At 45.6% G+C, this 19,265-nt stretch overlaps 1 protein-coding gene across 1 annotated transcript in view; it reads right to left on the bottom strand.

Moving 5' to 3' along the window:
• The window catches only part of FRYL (FRY like transcription coactivator), a 336,418-nt gene that overhangs the window by 171,492 nt on the left and 145,661 nt on the right, over positions 1-19,265 (bottom strand). Inside the window, exons 12-20 of the mRNA XM_065404953.1 lie at positions 8,764-8,867; positions 8,504-8,612; positions 7,861-7,947; positions 6,281-6,452; positions 4,846-4,978; positions 4,427-4,534; positions 2,558-2,795; positions 196-381; positions 3-89 (exon numbers count right to left, since the gene is read on the bottom strand). Of these exons, the coding sequence (XP_065261025.1) occupies positions 3-89; positions 196-381; positions 2,558-2,795; positions 4,427-4,534; positions 4,846-4,978; positions 6,281-6,452; positions 7,861-7,947; positions 8,504-8,612; positions 8,764-8,867 (1,224 nt within the window). The remainder of the gene's footprint in view (positions 1-2; positions 90-195; positions 382-2,557; positions 2,796-4,426; positions 4,535-4,845; positions 4,979-6,280; positions 6,453-7,860; positions 7,948-8,503; positions 8,613-8,763; positions 8,868-19,265) is intronic.

Genomic DNA, 19,265 nt, shown 5'->3' with positions numbered 1-19,265 from the left:
ACCTGATCTGCCCCAGTGAGATGTATGAAACTCTCAAGAATAGATGAACTCAGTCTGTCCATCACATCTATTGCCAACTCATCATCACCCTAAAAAATAACAAATACGATGCATGAGAATCTCAAAGTTCAAGAAAGGACACCAAGCAGTACCCTCTCAGTGAACAGTTATATATGACTACCTCTTAGCTCTTACCTTGGAAATTTCTAGAAGTGTGAACAAAGCCCGCATTTCTCGAAGAATGTTGACAGCTAATTTTCTGGTCGCAGGCCTCGTGCTACAAAGAATGACCAATGCAAAGCCTTCTACAATATGAAATACGTTGGAGTAAAGGGTCCTCTCCAGGGGAAGAGTATGGGCAGTTCCATTAGAGGCACCACGCTTAAAAAAAATTATACAGGTGTCATTTAAATTAACAGCAAAGCAAACATTACTGAGCTATATTGGTTCAATTATTAGTGATGGGAGAAATAGTTCTAAAACATTTCATAACATTGACTCTCAAGGTTTCTAGCATTTCCTGGTTTCAGCCAAAACAGAAATATCATAGGAACAACCAGGGCCGGCTCTGGCTTTTTTGCCGCCCTAAGCAAAAAAAAAAAAAAAAAAAAAAAATCGGGGCAGCCAGAACGGCAAAGCAGGAAACAAAAAAGACCTGTGGCGCGGCCGGAGCAGCAAAGCAGGGGGGGAAAAAAAAAAAAAAAAAAACCTGCGGGGCAGCCAGAGCCTGCGCTGCAGATGTGGGGGGGGGGGAGGGAACAGGGGGAGACAGAGAAGGGGGGCGGCCAGGGCTTCAGCGGGGCGCTTGCCATGCGGCCCCCAACCGCCACGAGGGCTCCGTGCTGCTCCAGTCGGCGGGGAGGGAAGGACACGGGCTGCCCTGCCGGGCTTGCTACAGACCTGGCACCGGCTGGGGCAGACGGAGCGCGCAGCCTGCTCCCAGCAGGGCACTCCCCTCCTCCGTACCGCCGCCCCCTACAGGGCCGCCGGAGCGGCGAACAACAACAACAAAAAAAGCGGCCGTGCTGCCCTAGGATTGGGCAGAATGCCGCCCCATAGAATCTGCTGCCCCAAGCACGAGCTTGCTCGGCTGGTGCCTGGAGCCGGTCCTGGGAACAACCTTTCCTGTTCAATTTTGGGAATTCCACTTTCTGATGAGACCAGTGGAGAGACATGCAATATTTTTAAAACAATTTACCAAGCTTTTCCAACCTCAACAAAAAGCATTTAGTTCACTTTAAAACTTTTGAGTGAAGGATAAGGTAAATTCTTGCTAGTTCAAACCAATTCATTCATTCATATTAATTATATTTCCAAATACATCCTGAGACCTTCACATAAAAAAGAAGCAGTAGATGACTTCTTTGTATGGAACATTGAGCACTATTTTACCTCTGACTTTTTTGTTCATAATTTTTAAAAAAATAAACACAAAATTCAGCAACAAATACGAGGATACAAGTGTATATACAAAAATATATCTCTATAATATAAACAGAATAAGCATATGCCAGGGTGACACTGGCCCTCTAAGAGCAAGCAGGGCCAGTGCACCTGTGACGCACCAGCTCTCCCCAACTGGATTGACAAGAGGGAACCTTGGCCCTACAGGGAAGAGAACCAACAGAGAGAAACCTTGTGAGTCAGAGCTACCTGAGAGTCAGGAAAAGGCAGGTGAGAGTTGTGTGGGAGTCAGAGGGACTGTGGAAGGTCCTAGAAGGAAGCAGAGGTTGGTTCCTATGAAAAGGCTGAAGACAAGAGAGCAGCAAGAGTGGTTTGCTGGCTGACCTACCCAGGCCAGAGAGCCATGGCCATGGAGAGGGCTAAGACCAGGGAGAAACCGAGAGTCTCGCCTGCTGATGTCTAAGCCAGAGGGCCAGAGCAGACTTAAGGCAGGGGAGCAATGGAGGAGCTTACTCACCGATATCTCCCAGGCCAAATAGCTGACCCCAGGGGAATAATGAAAGCACCATGGAGAGTGACGGATGCTCTCCTGATAAGGATCATCTCCCAGCAGAGGGGCCAGTGGCATTCCCTCTGGGAAGAGCAGGGTTGCACACCAGCTGGAAGGGATGGGGAGGCTGTCCAGGCAGAGGGACAGATGGGAACCAAGGAAGAGTCTGCATGTGGTGGAAAATGCCGGAATGTGACATATTACGTCAATAGACGTGCTGTCTTGGGATTTTAAATACTTGCCCTGGGGTGATAAATGGGCTGTTTTGGGATTTATAGTTTGGACTATCTGCACATTTTGTAATAAACTAGGCTTAAGGAGGGGTATTTTATAGAGGTAAGCGAGCCTAGTGTGGAGTTACAGGGTCTCTGAAAGGGGAAATTGAGGCAAGTATGCTTGCTGTGCTGTGGCCTGCTGCAGGAGGGGCTGCCCTATGACAGCATAGATTACAATTAAAAAAAAAAAAAAAAAGCTATGAATCAGATTAGGAAAGCAAATTGCTAAAAACTGATTTTAAGAGAGAAAAAGTTTTTTAATTTCACAGGAAATTTGTTCAGTTACATGGAATTGGTAATGTAAGAATTTCATGCAGCATTACAATACCTGAGAATCTTGGGTTTTATTGTGCATTTGGGCTGCTTGTTTCCATTGATTTATTAGCTGCACTAACATCTTTACTGCACTGTCAAGAAGCGTTGGATGGACATCAGTCACTTCACGCACAATAAAATAAACAAATCCTGAAAGAACATCTTCCCGCCAGTCCGGAAAATCAAGCATTAATGCCTGTAGAGTATTGAAAGCGAGGGCACGCAGTTCTTCATCCATGTGAATTGTCAGCCTGTTAAGAGAGTGTACAGCATTGTTAAAAAACGTCACCATTCCTTCAAATCCTCACATTCTCAACTGGACAAAGGCCTTTTACTAGTTATAAAGTGAAGTCAATTTATATCGTTGACCGTACAATATGAAGCATCTCTATGTTGGAAGGCTGAGCTAGCTATGCTCCCAGCCTGAATACATGACTCGTACCTGAACCATTAGTTCTAAATCCATTTGAAGCTACATCTGGATTATTAACAGCAGGCTGTACTGCTACAGCAGTTCAAAGCAGTAGGCTTTAACTAATTAAGAGGGTAATCAAATAATTTGAAGATTTCAGGTATGCAGTTTTTCACATACCTGAACAACGTCTGCAAATATTTCAAAGTTCTGGATGGACATGCTTTGATGTGGAGTGCTTTTTTCCCCTACAGACTGAACTCTAAATAAATAGCTATGTTCATGTGTAAACCGCGGCTCATCTCAGGCTTGTGCAAAAAACAAGTGTACAATTTAGTATGCACTTTTGAAAACATGGCTCAGCTTTTTAGACTAGGAGACACTTATCAAACATTATACTATCAAATACATCCATACATCTATGATATGGTTATTTTAATGACATTTTTGATAATTTGAAAAAAATATTTGTGTTTTTAAAAGTTTTTACTTTCTCACACCACCATCTTCTGTTCCTATTTGACTCCAAAACCACAGGAACAAACATCAGCAAAATTATTCCATAGCCATAGACTATACTGTAGTCCTGCTAAGACTCTGACATTAAAGCAGACATGACCTACGTTTAAGACTCTACTCCTGGTTACCATCAGACACTGTCCTTCCCCCTCTTCTGCCCCCAAATCTCCCACTAGTTCCACCTGTCCAATACTACTTGCTCAGGCCATTTCAACTAACTTGTTCCTCTCTCCTTTCTTCATAAAACATGTTAGGAAAGCATTAGAGGGATTTATTTTCTTTCATGTTAATACAAGAAAATTCCTCTGCTCGTAGCTCAGCTCCCTTTCCTGACTTTGTGATGTAACAGAGTTGCAAATGCTGATAGCCCACTCCTCTCCTTCAGTCTGTGGAACTGTGTGTGTTAAGGTGGGCAGCACTCACATTCTGCATGCAGGATCAGGGAGGTCATAATGACAGGGATTTGGACAGGGTTGGTGGGAACTAAGTAGAAAAGGGTGAGAAAAAGCAATATAGAAGAATCAAAATCCAAATCTCCCTCAAAATTTTGTCTGACATTTGGCAAATTTGATTATGTCAAACAACAATGCCTTCACAGTATGATCAGCGAAAGAAGATGGCAGCTGTGAGTGAAAGAAGAGTCCTGTACAAAATGCAAAGTAACTAAAATATGAACTTTTAAAGAGAGGCCATATATGAAAAATTCTAAGTCTGTTCTTGTGTGCAAGATTCTTTCTTTTAGAATCTACTCTGCTACTTTTCTGGGTCTGCTGACAATACATGTCACAGTGTAAATAAAAAAAATAAAAAATCAGATTCTGTGCAAATGGAATATTAGTATCTAATAATATATTCACAATAGTTTTTAGCCTTGGGTTTCTGAAATACTGCCTGAAGCTTTTTTTGTTTTTTTAGGACCTTCATTAAAACTAGGATTTAATTTTTTCTTACCTTGCTAGTAATTCAATAAGGTCAGTCCTGCTCATGCCATCTGGAATCAGTCTTGGGATAGCAGCAATACAAGTTCTGAACAAATCAATCTTAGGTTTTCTCTCCCCCCTACAAAATCAATTTACACAAAACAGAAATCACAGGGAAGCCTCCTTTATGGTATTTTCAGTATTAAATACACATACGTTTTCAAAGTTCCATTCAATGTTAGGGAGTCAACCTCAAATCTTCATAATTAATCTATGAATCAGTGCAATCATCATATCCTTTGTGGACAAATTTTAAGTATCCTAGCATTAAATTAAACCTAAACACATTTAAATGGATTAATAAATTGATCTCTGAATTTCTTTTAGGTACAAAAAATTAATTACAAGGATATGACAGTAAGGATGATTAAATTATAATTTGCTACATACGTGATCATGTCCTCAGGCTCCTTATTTGACATCTGTACACTAGTCATGCACATCGGTCTCCCAACTTCTTTGTCCAGATGCCTAAGAATGCTGTCTAGTGCTTTTCTTACTTGAGGGTAGTATATTGACATTCCTGAAGAAGTAAAGCACTCAAAGTCACCTCTTTCACAACTCAGTATTTTTAAATTTTATTTTCACTTTAGTTGTCTCTTATTTGATCACTACTTACTTGGTTTAGGACCAGTATCTTGTTGTACAAAAGATAAGAAATTATATACTAAATTAATTTTAACTGAACCATATTTTAACTGACAAAATTTTCCTTTTTTAAAATTAAACAGGATGTGTTATATAAAAGTATACAATTCTTTTTGGAGGAACAAGAGGAAATAAATGGAAGGAAGTGATTCTAAGCACTTTTTCTATTTCCTTGACCCTGAGGCAATTTTGGTCCCCAGCATATTTAAGAGTAACCTATAGTCTACAGCAGGGGTGGGCAAACATTTTGGCCCGAGGTCCACATCTGGGTATGGAAATTGTATGGCGGGCCATGAATGCTCACAAAATTGGGGGTTGGGGTGTGGGAGGGGGTGAGGGCATCGGCTGGGGGTGTGGGTGCTGGGGTGCTCCAGGCTGGGACCGAAGGGTTCAGAGTGCAGGAGGGGGATCAGGGCTCGGGCAGGGGGTCGGGGCGCAGGAGGGGGTCAGGGGTGCAGGCTCTGGGCGGCGCTTACCTCAAGCAGCTCCCAGAAACAGCGGCATGTCCCCCCTCTGGCTCCTATGCAGAGGCACAGCCAGGCAGTTCCCGGCCAATGGGCGCTGCAGGGGTGGTGCTTGGGGCGGAGGCAGCATGTGGAGCCCCTGGCTGCCCCTATGCATAGGAGCCAGAGGGGAGACATGCCACTGCTTCTGGGAGCCACGCAGAATGGGGCAAGCCCCTTACCCCGCTCCCCGGATGGAGCGCCAGAGTGGGGCAAGCCCCAAATCCTGCTCCTTGGCGGGAGCAGGAGGGCCGGATGCGGCCCCTGGGCTGTAGTTTGCCCATCCCTGGTCTACAGCCTACCCTTCCATCAGCCAGGAATCAGTGGAGCACAGTGGTTGTGGCCTCAGTCACCTTGCCTTCTCCTAGGGCTGCCCCAGAGTGCTCCCTACATCAGGTGAATGCCCAGCTGACTCATTGGGACAGTTTTCAGGCTGCTTTATACTGCTAGATGGAGGGCCAAGGATCTGGTTTTATGTGCCAGACTTCACGTTTCTACTGTAAATAAGTGGGAACATTTTTTAAAAAAACTTCACCAGTACTAGACACTTTATAAAATATTTTTTTAAATTACAATATAAAACCAATCCCCACATAAAAATACTGCTTCTGTATCATGAATTATGAATGTGTATATTTAACCTGTTACGGTTCTTGCAAAAGAATACCACTCACCTATAACTTTTGCTTCTTCATCTGTCAGAGTTTTATTGAGAAAAATTTTCTTTACACGCAGAGTGTTTCCTGAGGGAAGAACAACTCCTGTTGTTGGCATTGGTGGTTCACCATCTTTCTGCTGCAAACTGTCTGCTATCACAAGGAAGACTCTAAGGCCTATATTCATGCGCTTCAAAGGTAGAGGGAAGGGAAAACACAGGAATTAGAAAGCTGGAAGAATTGCAAACTTGCAACGTTGTATAGGAGGTGCAAAATAAACATTAATACATATTTCATTGTCCTTTCTTTAGGGACAGATCAAAAGAGCACTACACTATGGTAGACATATTTAAATGTTACATTTTAGAATATTTATAGTAGTAAGATAAAACGGTTTGATCCAGGGATGCATCTCCTTAGCTCTGATTCAGTCAATGGGATTTGGGAGCAGCTCAGCTGGTGCCTGGAGCCGGTCCTGGGAACAACCTTTCCTGTTCAATTTTGGGAATTCCACTTTCTGATGAGACCAGTGGAGAGACATGCAATATTTTTAAAACAATTTACCAAGAGGGAGTCAATAACTTGAAGGACAGAGCTCTAAATGATTATTATCACAGAGTAACATGCTGCTGGCAGATATCAAAGTATATAGAATGTTACCTGCTAAGGCTGTAATTTCACAATTCATTGCTCGTGCACAGGCTGCTGAACTCAAAATACTGCAAGACTGGGGCTTTCCTACATACTAAACTGAAAAGAGCTGAGAAGGACTTCTCTGAGAAAAGGATGCTAATTATAGTAAACACCTACACACACACTTCCATGTTTGTTTTTTAATTTTTTATGGAAACAAGTGAAATGTTACTTAGTTCCTGCCCCAGCTATTACTGGACAGAATTGAAAAAACACTACTCCACAGCTACAGTTGTTCCTTTGGTTTGATCCACACTGCACTCTTTTGATATATGGACCAACCCATCCTCACATGCTCCCCTAACAGTTCATTCTTTGCATACTTATCCATTGTAATTTTCCCACCATTTCCCATGATTTCTTTTGGAGGAAGTCACAATTGTTAAATCTTTGTGCTGGGCTACCTCTACCCTCTCTTCCTCTAAAACATGGCAATAGTCATATGAAAATAATGATTTGTTTTGAATGCCTCGGATGGTATAGATCAGGGGTTCTCAAACTGGGGGTCAGGACCCCTCAGGGGGTCACGAGGTTATTACAGGGGAGGGGTCATGAGCTGTCATCCTCCGCCCCAAACCCCGCTTTGCATCCAGCATTCATAATGGTGTTAAATATATAAAAATGTGTCTTTATTTATAAGTGGGGGTCGCACTCAGAGGTTTGCTATGTGGAAGGGGTCACCAATACAAACGTTTGAGAATTGCTGGTATAGATGTTGGGCAGAGGCTCAGTGTACGTGTGAACATTTCTACTTCAGTTGGGGGAACTACAGCAGGCTCAGTAGCAGCACTGGGAGGCCCACAGGTGGGCCACTTTGCCTCAGCATGTTTAACTCTTTAACATTCTTTGCTATGTATACATCTGTACACTGTTTCACAAATAAATAGCTCTTCAGGTGACTTTACCTCTGGATTAATAGTGAAGGTTTTAGGTGATTTTCCAACACTGAGAAGATCAAATATTATTTCTTTCATTGCAAAATCCAAGCGTTCCTATGAAGAAAAACATGCCTACATAAGACTCACTTTGTATTAGCACATACACAAAGCCAAAAAACTGAATATCGTCTTACTAGCTTTCAGTGATAAAAAAATATTCCTCTTTGCTAATGATTCCTATGGAGTAATTGTCTCCGTTACTTTACTGCAGCATTCTTTGCATTGTACTATAGTGCATACAAAAAACTACATTAATAGAACATTAAAGCTGCAAAATCAGGCACTCAAACATTAGGAAATGCCAGAATTAAGGTTACCCTTGCATATGCACTATAATGCAGTCTTTAATCACACACACCATAAGACCCTTGCTTCAGTGACTGCACAGGATGCATGATGTTCTGTGAATGAATCAGGGTTGTGTAGTGAATTTAAATTTGGTTACTTTCTTATAAGTGTATGGTCTAATTTCATTCCTAATGTGTACCTCTACTGGTTTCAATGAAAGTATGTCAGGGTTGGACTTGGTCTTTATCTTAATTTTTTTTCCACAAATTATTTAGTGTACTCTCAGACCTCCATCTAAAACATATTATAGGAGGGAGCTTACCTGAGCAATGAACTGAATAATCTTCACAAATATATTTAGAGGTGTATCTCGAGGGACCACACTACGTGAGCCTTTGGGGAAAAGTGCTGATACAATGCTCATGAGACGGCTACAAAAATTTAGAGAAACAGGTGTTAGGAACAAATCCACACAACTTTACAAAAAGGTTTTCCCTAGAGAGTATTTTTTTAATTAAAATATGTTTGACTTAAATTCATTAAAATAGCCTCACAATAGTTTTAATTACATAAGGAACTTACCTTTGTGTTACAGTGTTGCTTTCACATTTTATTCTAATAACATAAACCCAGAGTAATCTATAGAGAGATTCCAGTGCAACTCGGGACATTTTGGGATCTTTATTCTGTTAATAAAAATTAAAATGCAGTTACTATCACCTGTGAAACACTATCCCTAATTTACTTGTTTCCTTTCCTTATAAAGAACTATAATATTTTAAGTTTATGTTTGATTGCTTTAACCCAGAAGGCTGATGTGTTTAATACTCAGAATATAAGTTTAATTAAAAAACAAAAAACCTCAATACAAAAACTCCTCGATTACATGTATACACTATGTATTTAACTGCATACTATAGATTATTTCGTATGCTTTTGTCAGTTTGAAAGCAAAGGAGTATCTAGCAAGCAGATATTTCTCTTGAGGTGAACATCAAGATTTTATCGTCTTACTGTATATATTTAATTTATTCCTGCAGTGCCACTGGAAATGGGCAGAGTCCTCAAAGTGCTCTCGGAATACAGCCCAAACAAATATATATGGTTAATGTCCAAACTCACTCCTGCAGTTTGCCTTTTGTATTAATTTAAAACAACAGAATTAACCTTAGCCAAAGTTTTCTCCTGAGCTTGGCTTCTTCCTAGGATTTCTCCCTGCATAGCACTTCTGCTCCTCCCTTAGTTCTCTCCTCCTACGCAGAGGGACATAAACCTTGTAGTCTGTCTTGGAGCTGAAGAATTCCACCTACTCTGGCTTCCATCATAAGCCAGTATGAGTCAGAAGAATTGTCCTGCCTCTCCCCAAAGAGATGCTGACATCCTGTCACAGCCGTAAATGCCATGGCATTGAACAGACAAACAACATCTTGGCTCCCCGCCGGATAACAATCGAGGGAAAGAAGAGGTAGAGAAGACGACAATGGTTACCAGCAGTAAGATTGCGTGGCTTTGCTGGTTAAGAACGCTCACTTATTTGAAGTTCAGGAATTATTTTTGTGTGTTCCTTTGAAGTGAGGACTAGAATTTATAGGCTTCATAAAGAAGCGTGTTTTAAGGAGAAACTTGAAGAAAGCTTGAGGTACATGGACTGGGTTACTACAAATCACACTTTTCACTTTTATCAACATTTCTCTCAAGAGACAATAGATCTTGATGTTCACAAAAACAAGTCAGTACATACATTCTGAAAGTCTTTAGCAGAAATACAATATACTGAACTTTCTCCATGAGCATTTCTAAATTTCATTAATATAATATATATTGTGACAAAATGGCTGATGTTGGTATGGTGGGTCCTGTGCTTTCCTTGGGGGGGGGGGCGTTAGGACGCCACCCCTTACCCCTGTTCTTGGGGCACCCAGGGCCCCGCTAGTGGCCCGGGAAGGTGATAGAGGAGGGAAGCAGGGAAGGGGTCTGGGTTTGCTCCTCACTCTGAGCCCCAGCCCCTCTCAATCTCTGCGGGTTTCTTACCATCTTCCCCCTTGGGTAGGGTTACCCTAGATCCTGCTCTGCTGGGGCAGGGTCTCCCTTCCTTTGGTTCTCTGGTCTTTCAATTCTCAGCAACACATCTTCAAACTCCAGTCCTCTCTCCTTCCTCGCTACACCCTGTCTGCCTGAAGCAGGGTTTTTTTATTAGGTATTTTTATTATCCTGACAGGGCCTTAATTGGCTATAGGTGCTCCAATTAACCTGTAGTAACCTTCCCTAGTCTACAGGGAACCAGACCTTAATTAGCCTAGGACTTGTATATCTCCCCTCTACCACTCTTCCACTGTTTCCTGGACCTGCTGTATCACAATATTTAAAAAACCCTAATATTGTACGGGGAAGGTGAAGAAGGAGGTCCAGAAAAATCTATTACTGGCCTCCAATAAGCCAGTCAGGAAACAGCATGTCAGAAAGCAGAGATTAGTAAAAGTTGGTTAACATTCCAAATCTTACTATTGTTGATATGATGAACCATAAACTTCTTCAGATGAGGAAGTTATTCAACTAGTGCAGTAACAATGGTTCTTCGAGCTGTATGTGCCTATGGGTGCTCCACTGTAGATGTGTCTGCGTCCCTGCACTTCTGATCAGAAATCTTTGGTAGCAGTGTCTATTTGGCACACACATGCTCTTTCCCTCCCTTGTATTGTGCCTCAAAGCTAATTAGCATTGCGTAGGTGAACCTCAATTCCTTCTCCACCGTGAAGCCTCCATTGAGAACTCCAAAGTAGAGAGGAGAAGGGTAGGTTGTGGAGCACCCATAGGGGGACACACATCAAAGAACCATGGTTACTGCACAAGGTAAGTAACTTCCTCCTCTTCTTCTTCTTCGAGTAATGCCCTATGTAGGTGACTCTCGAGCAGTATCCCCAATGGGAGGTTGGGGCTTCAGAGTCGAGACTGTTATGGATGATAACACTGTGGAGATGAAGATAGCATTGGAAGCAGAGTCTCCAGTAATCGCATAGTGTTCTGCAAAGGTCTGAACAGACGCCCAAGTTGCTGCCCTACAGATTTCCAAGATAGGAACATTCTTGAGAAAAGCGACAGAAGTGGAAACCGACCTCATTGAGTGTGTGCAGATTCTGGATGGAGGTAACACACTGCGAGCATGATAGCAGTGGTTAATACAGTTTGAGACCCATTTGGAGAGACTTTGGGCAGCTATTGCTGCACCTTTTGACCTTTCTGCAATGGAGAGGAAAAGCTTAGGAGATTTCCTAACGGCCTTCATCTTGTCCAGATAAAAGGCTAGGGCTCGCCTAACGTCAAGCATATACAGTATAGCTTCCCTGTTATCACAGTGAGACTTAGGGGGAAAGGTCAGGAGGTGAATCCGTTGGTTTTTGGAAAAAGACGAGGTCACCTTGGGAATGAATTTTGGATGTGGCATAAGAGTAACCTTATCTTTAAAGAATACTGTGAAGGGGGTGGGGGGTGCCATTAGTACCGCTATCTCCCCTATTCTCCCTGCTGAGGTGATGGCCACCAGAAATGCCGTTTTCATTGACTAGTATGTAAGTGAACAAGTGACCATAGTTTCAACTGGTGGTCTAGTTGGGCTCTTTAAAACTAGATTTAGGTCCCAAGTTGGAGTTGGGTGTCTGGATTGGGGATAGAGGTTCACTACGCCCTTGAAGAATCTCTTTGTAGTTGGGTGGCAAAAACAGAGTATCCCTCTATTTGCTGATGGAAAGCCGTTATGGCCACAAGGTGTATTTTGAGCAAACTGAGCAATATCTCTGACCTCTTGAGATCCAGTATGTAGTCCAACATCACGGGGAGGGTGGAAGATGCCAGGGTAATTCTTCTGGAATTGCACCAAACCTAAAACCTAGTACACTTTTGTAGGTAAGTGTGTCAGGTAGCTGATTTTCTACTGTGTAGTGCAGTTCCTGCACCTCACTGGAGCAGCATCTCACTATGTTTTGGAACCATGAAGGAGCCTTGAGCCAGAGGATCTGCAGGTTGGGATGGAGAGTCTGTCCTTCGTTCTGTGAGAGGAGATAAGGGATGGGTTGAAGAGGGATTGGTGGACACATCACCACTTCCATCAGATACCATGTCTGTCTTGGCCAGATGGGAGCAATCAGTATGATGTTTCCTTTTTCTCTTTTTCTTTTTAATCAGGACTTTCAGCAGCAGAGAGAACTGGGGAAAGGTGTATAGGAGGGCCTTGTCCCCAGGGAGAAGGAGAGAATCCCTTAATGAATGTATCCTGAGGTCAGCTCTGCAACAATAGAATGGGCATTTCCTGTGCAGGTAAGTAGCGAACAAGTTTATCATTGGAGTCCACTATTGATAGAATATGCTGTGAAGCACTGTTGGGTTCATTTCCCCACTCATGGTCATGTGAGAACTTGTTACTGAGGCCGTCTGCTGTTATGTTCTGCCCTCGTGGTAGGTAGGCCGCTGATATTAAAACACTATGGTGAAGGCACAAATTCCATAGCTTTAGCGCTTCCGTGCACTGGGAAGATAATTTGGCACCCCCTTGATGATTTATGTAATACATGCACACTATGTTGTCTGTCATAATTTTCATGTGCATATTTCTGATCAGTGGAAGAAAGTGAGCACAAGCATTTCTGACCGCTCTGAGTTCAAGGAGGTTAATGAGAAGAGTCATCTCCATGGGCGATCACTTGCCCTGAGTCTTGAGGTTGCTGAGATGCACTCCCCAGCCAATTAGGGATGCAACCATAATTAGAAGCAATGTCGGAGGCAGGGGTATGAATTTGTTGGTTCTTTCCACCAATCCAGGGAGTGTTTGACCCTGGAGGGCATCGAGAGAGGTATGTCTACCCTGTCTTTGTTTGATCTGTAAACACATCTGAACCATGCCTGTAGACACCTAATGTGTAGTCTGGTATGAGATATTAAAAACATGCCTGTCACCATGTGTCCCAGAAGTTGGAGACAATGTTTGTGGTCTGGATCGAACTGTCTCTGAGTGTGGTCAGGCTGTGAAATCTCCGTTGTGGGAGGAGTGCTCTCACTTGCAGTGAGTTGAGATCGGACCCTGTAAACTTCAAGTGCTGTACTGGAGTTAAAGTAGATTTTTGGATGTTGATTTGTAGACCTAGCTTTGTGAATATGTCCATAGCTCCTGAGGTGACAGTCACCCTTTTGCATGTTGGTATGATGAGGCTGATGTTTGCCATGCAACTTCAGCCAGAACCAAAAGCACCTTGTTAATCAGGAGGGCGATCCTCCTGCCATCAGTAGTAGTTTCAACTTTAGTTCCCAGTTCTTCTGGGATATGGCTTTTAGCTGCTGGCAAAAAGTACACTTTTGTACAAGGTGGGCCTCTCTGAGGCACCGCACACAGTGAGAATGTCATCTGTAACCGGTATGGCTTCCCTGCAGGTAGGGTGACCAGACAGCAAGTGTGAAAAATTGGGACGGGGGTGGGGGGTAATAGGCTTCTATATAAGAAGCCTCAAATATCGGGACTGTCCCTATAAAATTGGGACATCTGGTCACCCTACCTGCAGTTGAGACACCTCTTAAAACTGGGGGAGCCGGGCATGCCCCTTACAGAGGGCAATCCCCAGGGGGCGGGGGAAAAGGGAATAAAGTAAAAATTAGGCTTTTTTTTTTTTTTAAACAGGGAAGAAAAAACTAAGGGAAACCCTGTAAAAGTAAAAAGAAACAGGGCAAATGAAAACACTAATAATATCTAAGAGAACAATTCTAAAGATCTACAGTCTGTGAATGGACTGCTAATCGCTCTGTCTCTAGCCTGGGATAGTTGAGGAAAGAACTGAGGATGGTTCTCCTGTGCAATGCTGATTAGCCTTGAGGCACAACAAGAGGGAGGGAAAGAGCATGCCTGAACCGAATGGACACTGCTACCAAAGACCTCTGATCAGAAGCACAGGGATGCAGACACACTGACAGTAGAGCAGCCATAGGGACACTACTTGAAGAAGAATTGCTATTTTCAACTAATTAGGAGTAAGATTTTCTGTTTGCTTGTATGAACAGCAAACAAATCATAAATCTACCATTACTGCAAATGTAGAATCGAGCTGCTCTAGGGGGAGCTTGCAGGGCCTACAGCCACCCCAAAATTTGCCTTGCCCCCTTGTAGCCATCGCTGCTCTCTGGCCACCCAGCTCTGAAGAGTTGAGAGAGTGGCGGCTGTCACCTGACAGAATTTGCAGCTTGGCTTGTACTGACATGCAAACATGACTGAGCATACTCAGTAACATCTGTTGAAGCCGCTGCCCTTACTTTGGTTTAAAATCTGCTGCCTGCTGTTCACAGGAGTTAAAAGGGGGTAAATCGGAGGGAGAGGGGATTGGCACAGTCTGTGCCGGGGACGGAAACTGACTGTGCAGGGGGGTCAAACAGCTGGAGGCAGGGAAAGGAGAGGGGCCGAGGGGCAAAATCAGGCACAGAGGGTAGGAGCCAGGGTTAAGACTAGGGTTGAGGCGCTGCCAGACGATGGCAAAACCCCAGTACAGAAAGGGGCAGAGGCGGTAAAATTTACCCCAGATGGGCTGAGTCACCTGCCGTATTTGCAAAAATAGGGTTGGCGGGGGGGTGGGGAGGGTGGAGGAAAAGGACTTTTTTATTTCCCTGCTCACAGGACAGTGCATCACAGCACATGCTTCCCAGAGCGGTGTCCTTAAAAGCACAGGGGCAACCCAATGCCTAGACATGCCAGCTCTTCCCTATCTGATATAATATACTAAAGTGCTAACGGAGACTTGATTCAGTGAAGTATTTTACATACACCCCCAAAAACTGTGTGTCACATATTGAATATTTAAAAGAATCCCTTATCAGTTTATGTGTATGCATAAAGTCTCCTAGCAGTTCACAAATTTGTCTTATCTGCTGCTGTGATTCCCTGAAGTGCACTCCCTTTCTTGTAATCCATTTTAAACATAGTTTAGCACCTTATAATTGTTTACTTTTTAAAATGTTATTTTATTACTCTTAGCACTTCATCATTTACCTTTGTTAACATTGTGCAGATGGATGACATTTAAACTTATAATTTAATAGCAAATAATCATTGAAAATATTTATAAATAAATAGTTGCTAGTAGTTTTAACAATGACATCTGTGTTTCTAGTATAGCACTTCCTATGTTTTTACTGTGAATTTTAATTTGGAATTTTTAATTCTAAATTTTTCTTTTTCTTTTTATAGCATACATTTATTCTGTTGGTTGATGCCCTGTCACAATTTCCTACCAGAGGACCAGAGGATGGGAAAGGTGAAATGAAATGAATAAGCAACAGGTCTAAAACAAACAAAAGGAAGTCAACCTGTGGAACTCTTTGCCAGAGGATGTTGTGAAGGTCAAGACTGTAACAGGGTTCCAAAAAGAAAAAACGGTTACTTACCTTCTGTAACTGTTGTTCTTCGAGATGTGTTGTTCACGTCCATTACACATTAGGTGTGCGCGCGCCGCGTGCACGAACGTCGGAAACTTTTTCCCTCAGCGGCTCCCGTCGGGCCTGCAGGGTCTCCCCTCCCGCCAGAGCGGCGCCCCGCTCTAGCGTATATATATCCCTGCCGGCCCGACCCTCCCTCGGTTCCTTCTTGCCGGTGACTCCGACAGAGGGGAAGGAGGGTGGGAAGTGTAATGGACGTGAACAACACATCTCGAAGAACAACAGTTACAGAAGGTAAGTAACCGTTTTTTCTTCTTCGAGTGATTGTTCACGTCCATTACACATTAGGTGACTCACAAGCTTACCATTGGAGGAGGGTAGGAGTCAAGGAATAATCGACTGAAGCACAGCTCTACCGACCGCCGAGTCCTCTCTGGTCTGATGATGGATTGCGTAGTGGGCTGTGAACGTATGCACCGACGACCAGGTGGCCGCTTTACAGATTTCCTGGAGTGGAACCTGCACCAAGAACGCCGCAGAGGACGCTTGGGCCCTAGTAGAGTGAGCCCTGATCTTCGGGGCTGGTACGTTAGCGAGCTCATAGCACGTGCGTATGCAAAGCACAATCCATGCCGACAAGCGTTGCGTCGAGATAGGTTGGCCTCTCATTCGCTCCGCAATGGCAACGAACAGTTGAGTCGACTTGCGGAATGGCCTGGTCCGTTCTAGATAGAAAGCTAACGCCCTACGGACATCGAGGGTATGCAAGCTGCATTGGCTTGGGTCCGAGTGTGGCTTAGGGAAGAACACCAGTAAACAAACGTCCTGTCCCGTATGAAACTGCGTGACCACTTTCGGGAGGAATTTCGGGTGCGGTCTGAGCTGCACCTTATCTTTATAGAAAACTGTATAGGGAGGTTCCGAAGTGAGGGCCCTCAACTCCGAGACCCTCCTAGCCGATGTGATGGCCACGAGAAACGCTACCTTCCATGAGAGGTGCATGAGGGAGCAAGAGGCCAGGGGTTCGAAGGGCGGCCCCATGAGCTTAGTGAGGACCAGGTTGAGATTCCACGCAGGGACCGGCGGGCGCGAGTAGGGAAACACCTTGTCCAGCCCCTTGAGGAATCGGGCTACTGTGGGGTTAGAGAACACCAAAGCCCCCAACTCCCCAGGGTGGAACGCCGATATGGCAGCCAGATGCACCTTAACTGAGGCGGGGGCGAGCCCCTGATGCTTGAGGTGCAGCAAGTAGTCCAGAATCGATGGGACTGAGGCCTGGAGAGGCTGGATGTGATGAGGCTCACACCAGTGGGAGAACCGTCTCCATTTGGCGAGGTAGGTCGCTCTTGTGGAGCGCTTCCTACTACCAAGGAGGACCTGCTGGACCTGATGGGAGCACCTGTGCTCCATATCGTTTAGCCAGAGAGAAACCATGCCGCGAGATGTAGCGACGGTAGGTTCGGGTGGAGTAGGCGACCTCGGTCTTGCGTGATGAGATCGTGATGGAGGGGGAGGGCGATCGGAGTGGTCACGGACAGTTCCAACAGGGTCGTGAACCAGTGTTGGCGTGGCCACGCCGGGGCGATGAGGATGACTGTCGCCTTGTCCCTGCGGGTTTTGAGGAGGACCCTGTGGATGAGCGGGAATGGGGGGAAGGCATACATCAGGCTCCCGCCCCACGGAATTGCGAAGGCATCTGCCAATGAGCCCGGACTGAGGTTCTGGAATGAACAAAATTGAGGGCATTGGCTGTTGTCCTTGGTGGCAAAGAGATCCACCTGGGGAAACCCCCACCTCCGGAAGATTAAATGCAGGACGTCCTGTCTCAACGTTCACTCGTGCATGTGATAGGACCGGCTGAGGCGGTCCGCTAACCCGTTTTGGGCCCCCGGGAGATATGTCGCTAGTAGGTGGACTGAATGGGCTATGCAGAAGTCCCAGAGGAGGAGCGCCTCGTGACAGAGGGGAGAGGACCGGGACCCGCCCTGCTTGTTTATGTAGAACATGGCGGTAGTGTTGTCCGTCAGAACTGACACGCTGTGGCCTTCTATGGTAGCGTGAAAGGTCTGGCAGGCGAGGCGAACCGCCCTCAACTCCTTCAGGTTGATATGAAGCAACTTTTCTTCCCTGGACCATAAGCCCTGAGTCCGCAGGTCCCCCCAGGTGCGCCCCCCAACCCAGGTCCGACGCGTCTGTTACTAACGTCAGAACGGGTTGCGGGGTGGCGAAAGGGACCCCTGCGCAAACTTGCTGCCGATCGAGCCACCAACAGAGAGAGTTCGACACCCGAGCCGGGATCGTCACGACCAGGTCTAAGGGGTCTCTGTTGGGGCGATATGTTTGGGCCAGCCACAACTGCAATGGCCTGAGTCTTAGGCGGGCGTGTCCGACTACATGAGTGCAGGCCACCATGTGCCCCAAAAGCTGCAAGCAGCATCTGGCCGTGGTCGTGGGGAATTGCTGGATGGAGCTCACGACCTTCTGAATGGCCAAGAACCGCGATACGGGAAGACTCGCCCGTGCCTCCACTGAGTCCAGGACTGCCCCTATGAAGTCCAGTCTCTGCGTGGGGACCAGCAATGACTTGGGTACATTGACCAGTAGACCGAGCTTGCGGAACACCTGTAGTGCCAACGTCACATGGGAGCGAACCTCGGCCTCCGACCGGCCCGCAAGGAGCCAGTCGTCCAAGTATGGATAGATGCGCATCCGTCTTTTTCGAAGAAAAGCTGCCACCACGGACATGCATTTTGTGAATACGCGCAGGGCCGTTGCCAGGCCGAAGGGCAAGACCGTAAATTGAAAATGGCGCTGGTTGATAGTGAAGCGCAGGAACCGCCGGTGGGCCGGGCGGATGGCGATGTGAAAGTAGGCATCTTTCATATCGAGGGCAGCGTACCAATCTCCCGGATCCAGGGACGGGATAATAGCACCAAGGGAGACCATACGGAAACGTGTTTTGAGCAAGTATTTGTTCAGTTTGCGTAGGTCCAAAATAGGACGGAGGCCCCCTTTTGCTTTGGGAATGAGGAAGTATCTGGAATAGAACCCTTTCCCCCTGAGGTCCGGAGGAACCTCTTCCACCGCTCCTACTGTGAGGAGGGTCTGTACCTCCTGCATGAGGAGCTGCTCGTGAGAGGGGTCCCTGAAGAGGGACGGGGATGGGGGGTGGGAGGGAGGGGGCGAGGAGAACTGAAGGGTGTAGCCCGCCTCCACCGTGCGCAGGACCCAGCAGTCCGATGTTATATGTGACCAAGCACGGTAAAAATGGGACAGGCGGTCCCTGAAACACAGAGGGGGATCCGGAATAGAGGTTGGTACTCTGTCCTCGATCGCAGCTTCAAAACCCTTGCTTGTTTCCCGGCTGCGGCTTGCTTTGGCCATGATTCTGGCCCTGGTTAGGCGTGTTGTTGCGTCTACGCCTGTTATCCCTGCCCCTCCTGCGGTACGGTTCCTGTCTAGGACGAGGGTGGTACTGCCTCTGCGGAGGTTGGGGCTTAAAGGGCTTCCTCTGCGTCACTGGGGCGTGCATCCCCAACGACTTGAGGGTAGCTCGAGAGTCCTTGAGGCTATGCAGTCTGGCGTCCGTCTGGTCCGAGAACAAGCCTGATCCCTCGAATGGAAGGTCTTGTAGGGTGTTTTGCACCTCTGGGGGAAGGCCGGAAGCCTGTAGCCACACC

The sequence above is a fragment of the Emys orbicularis genome, chromosome 5 (assembly GCF_028017835.1).
Source record: "Emys orbicularis isolate rEmyOrb1 chromosome 5, rEmyOrb1.hap1, whole genome shotgun sequence".
Taxonomy (NCBI): Eukaryota; Metazoa; Chordata; order Testudines; family Emydidae; genus Emys; species Emys orbicularis.
Note: the sequence above shows the minus strand (reverse complement) of the source record. Positions and strands in the feature narration are given on the sequence as shown.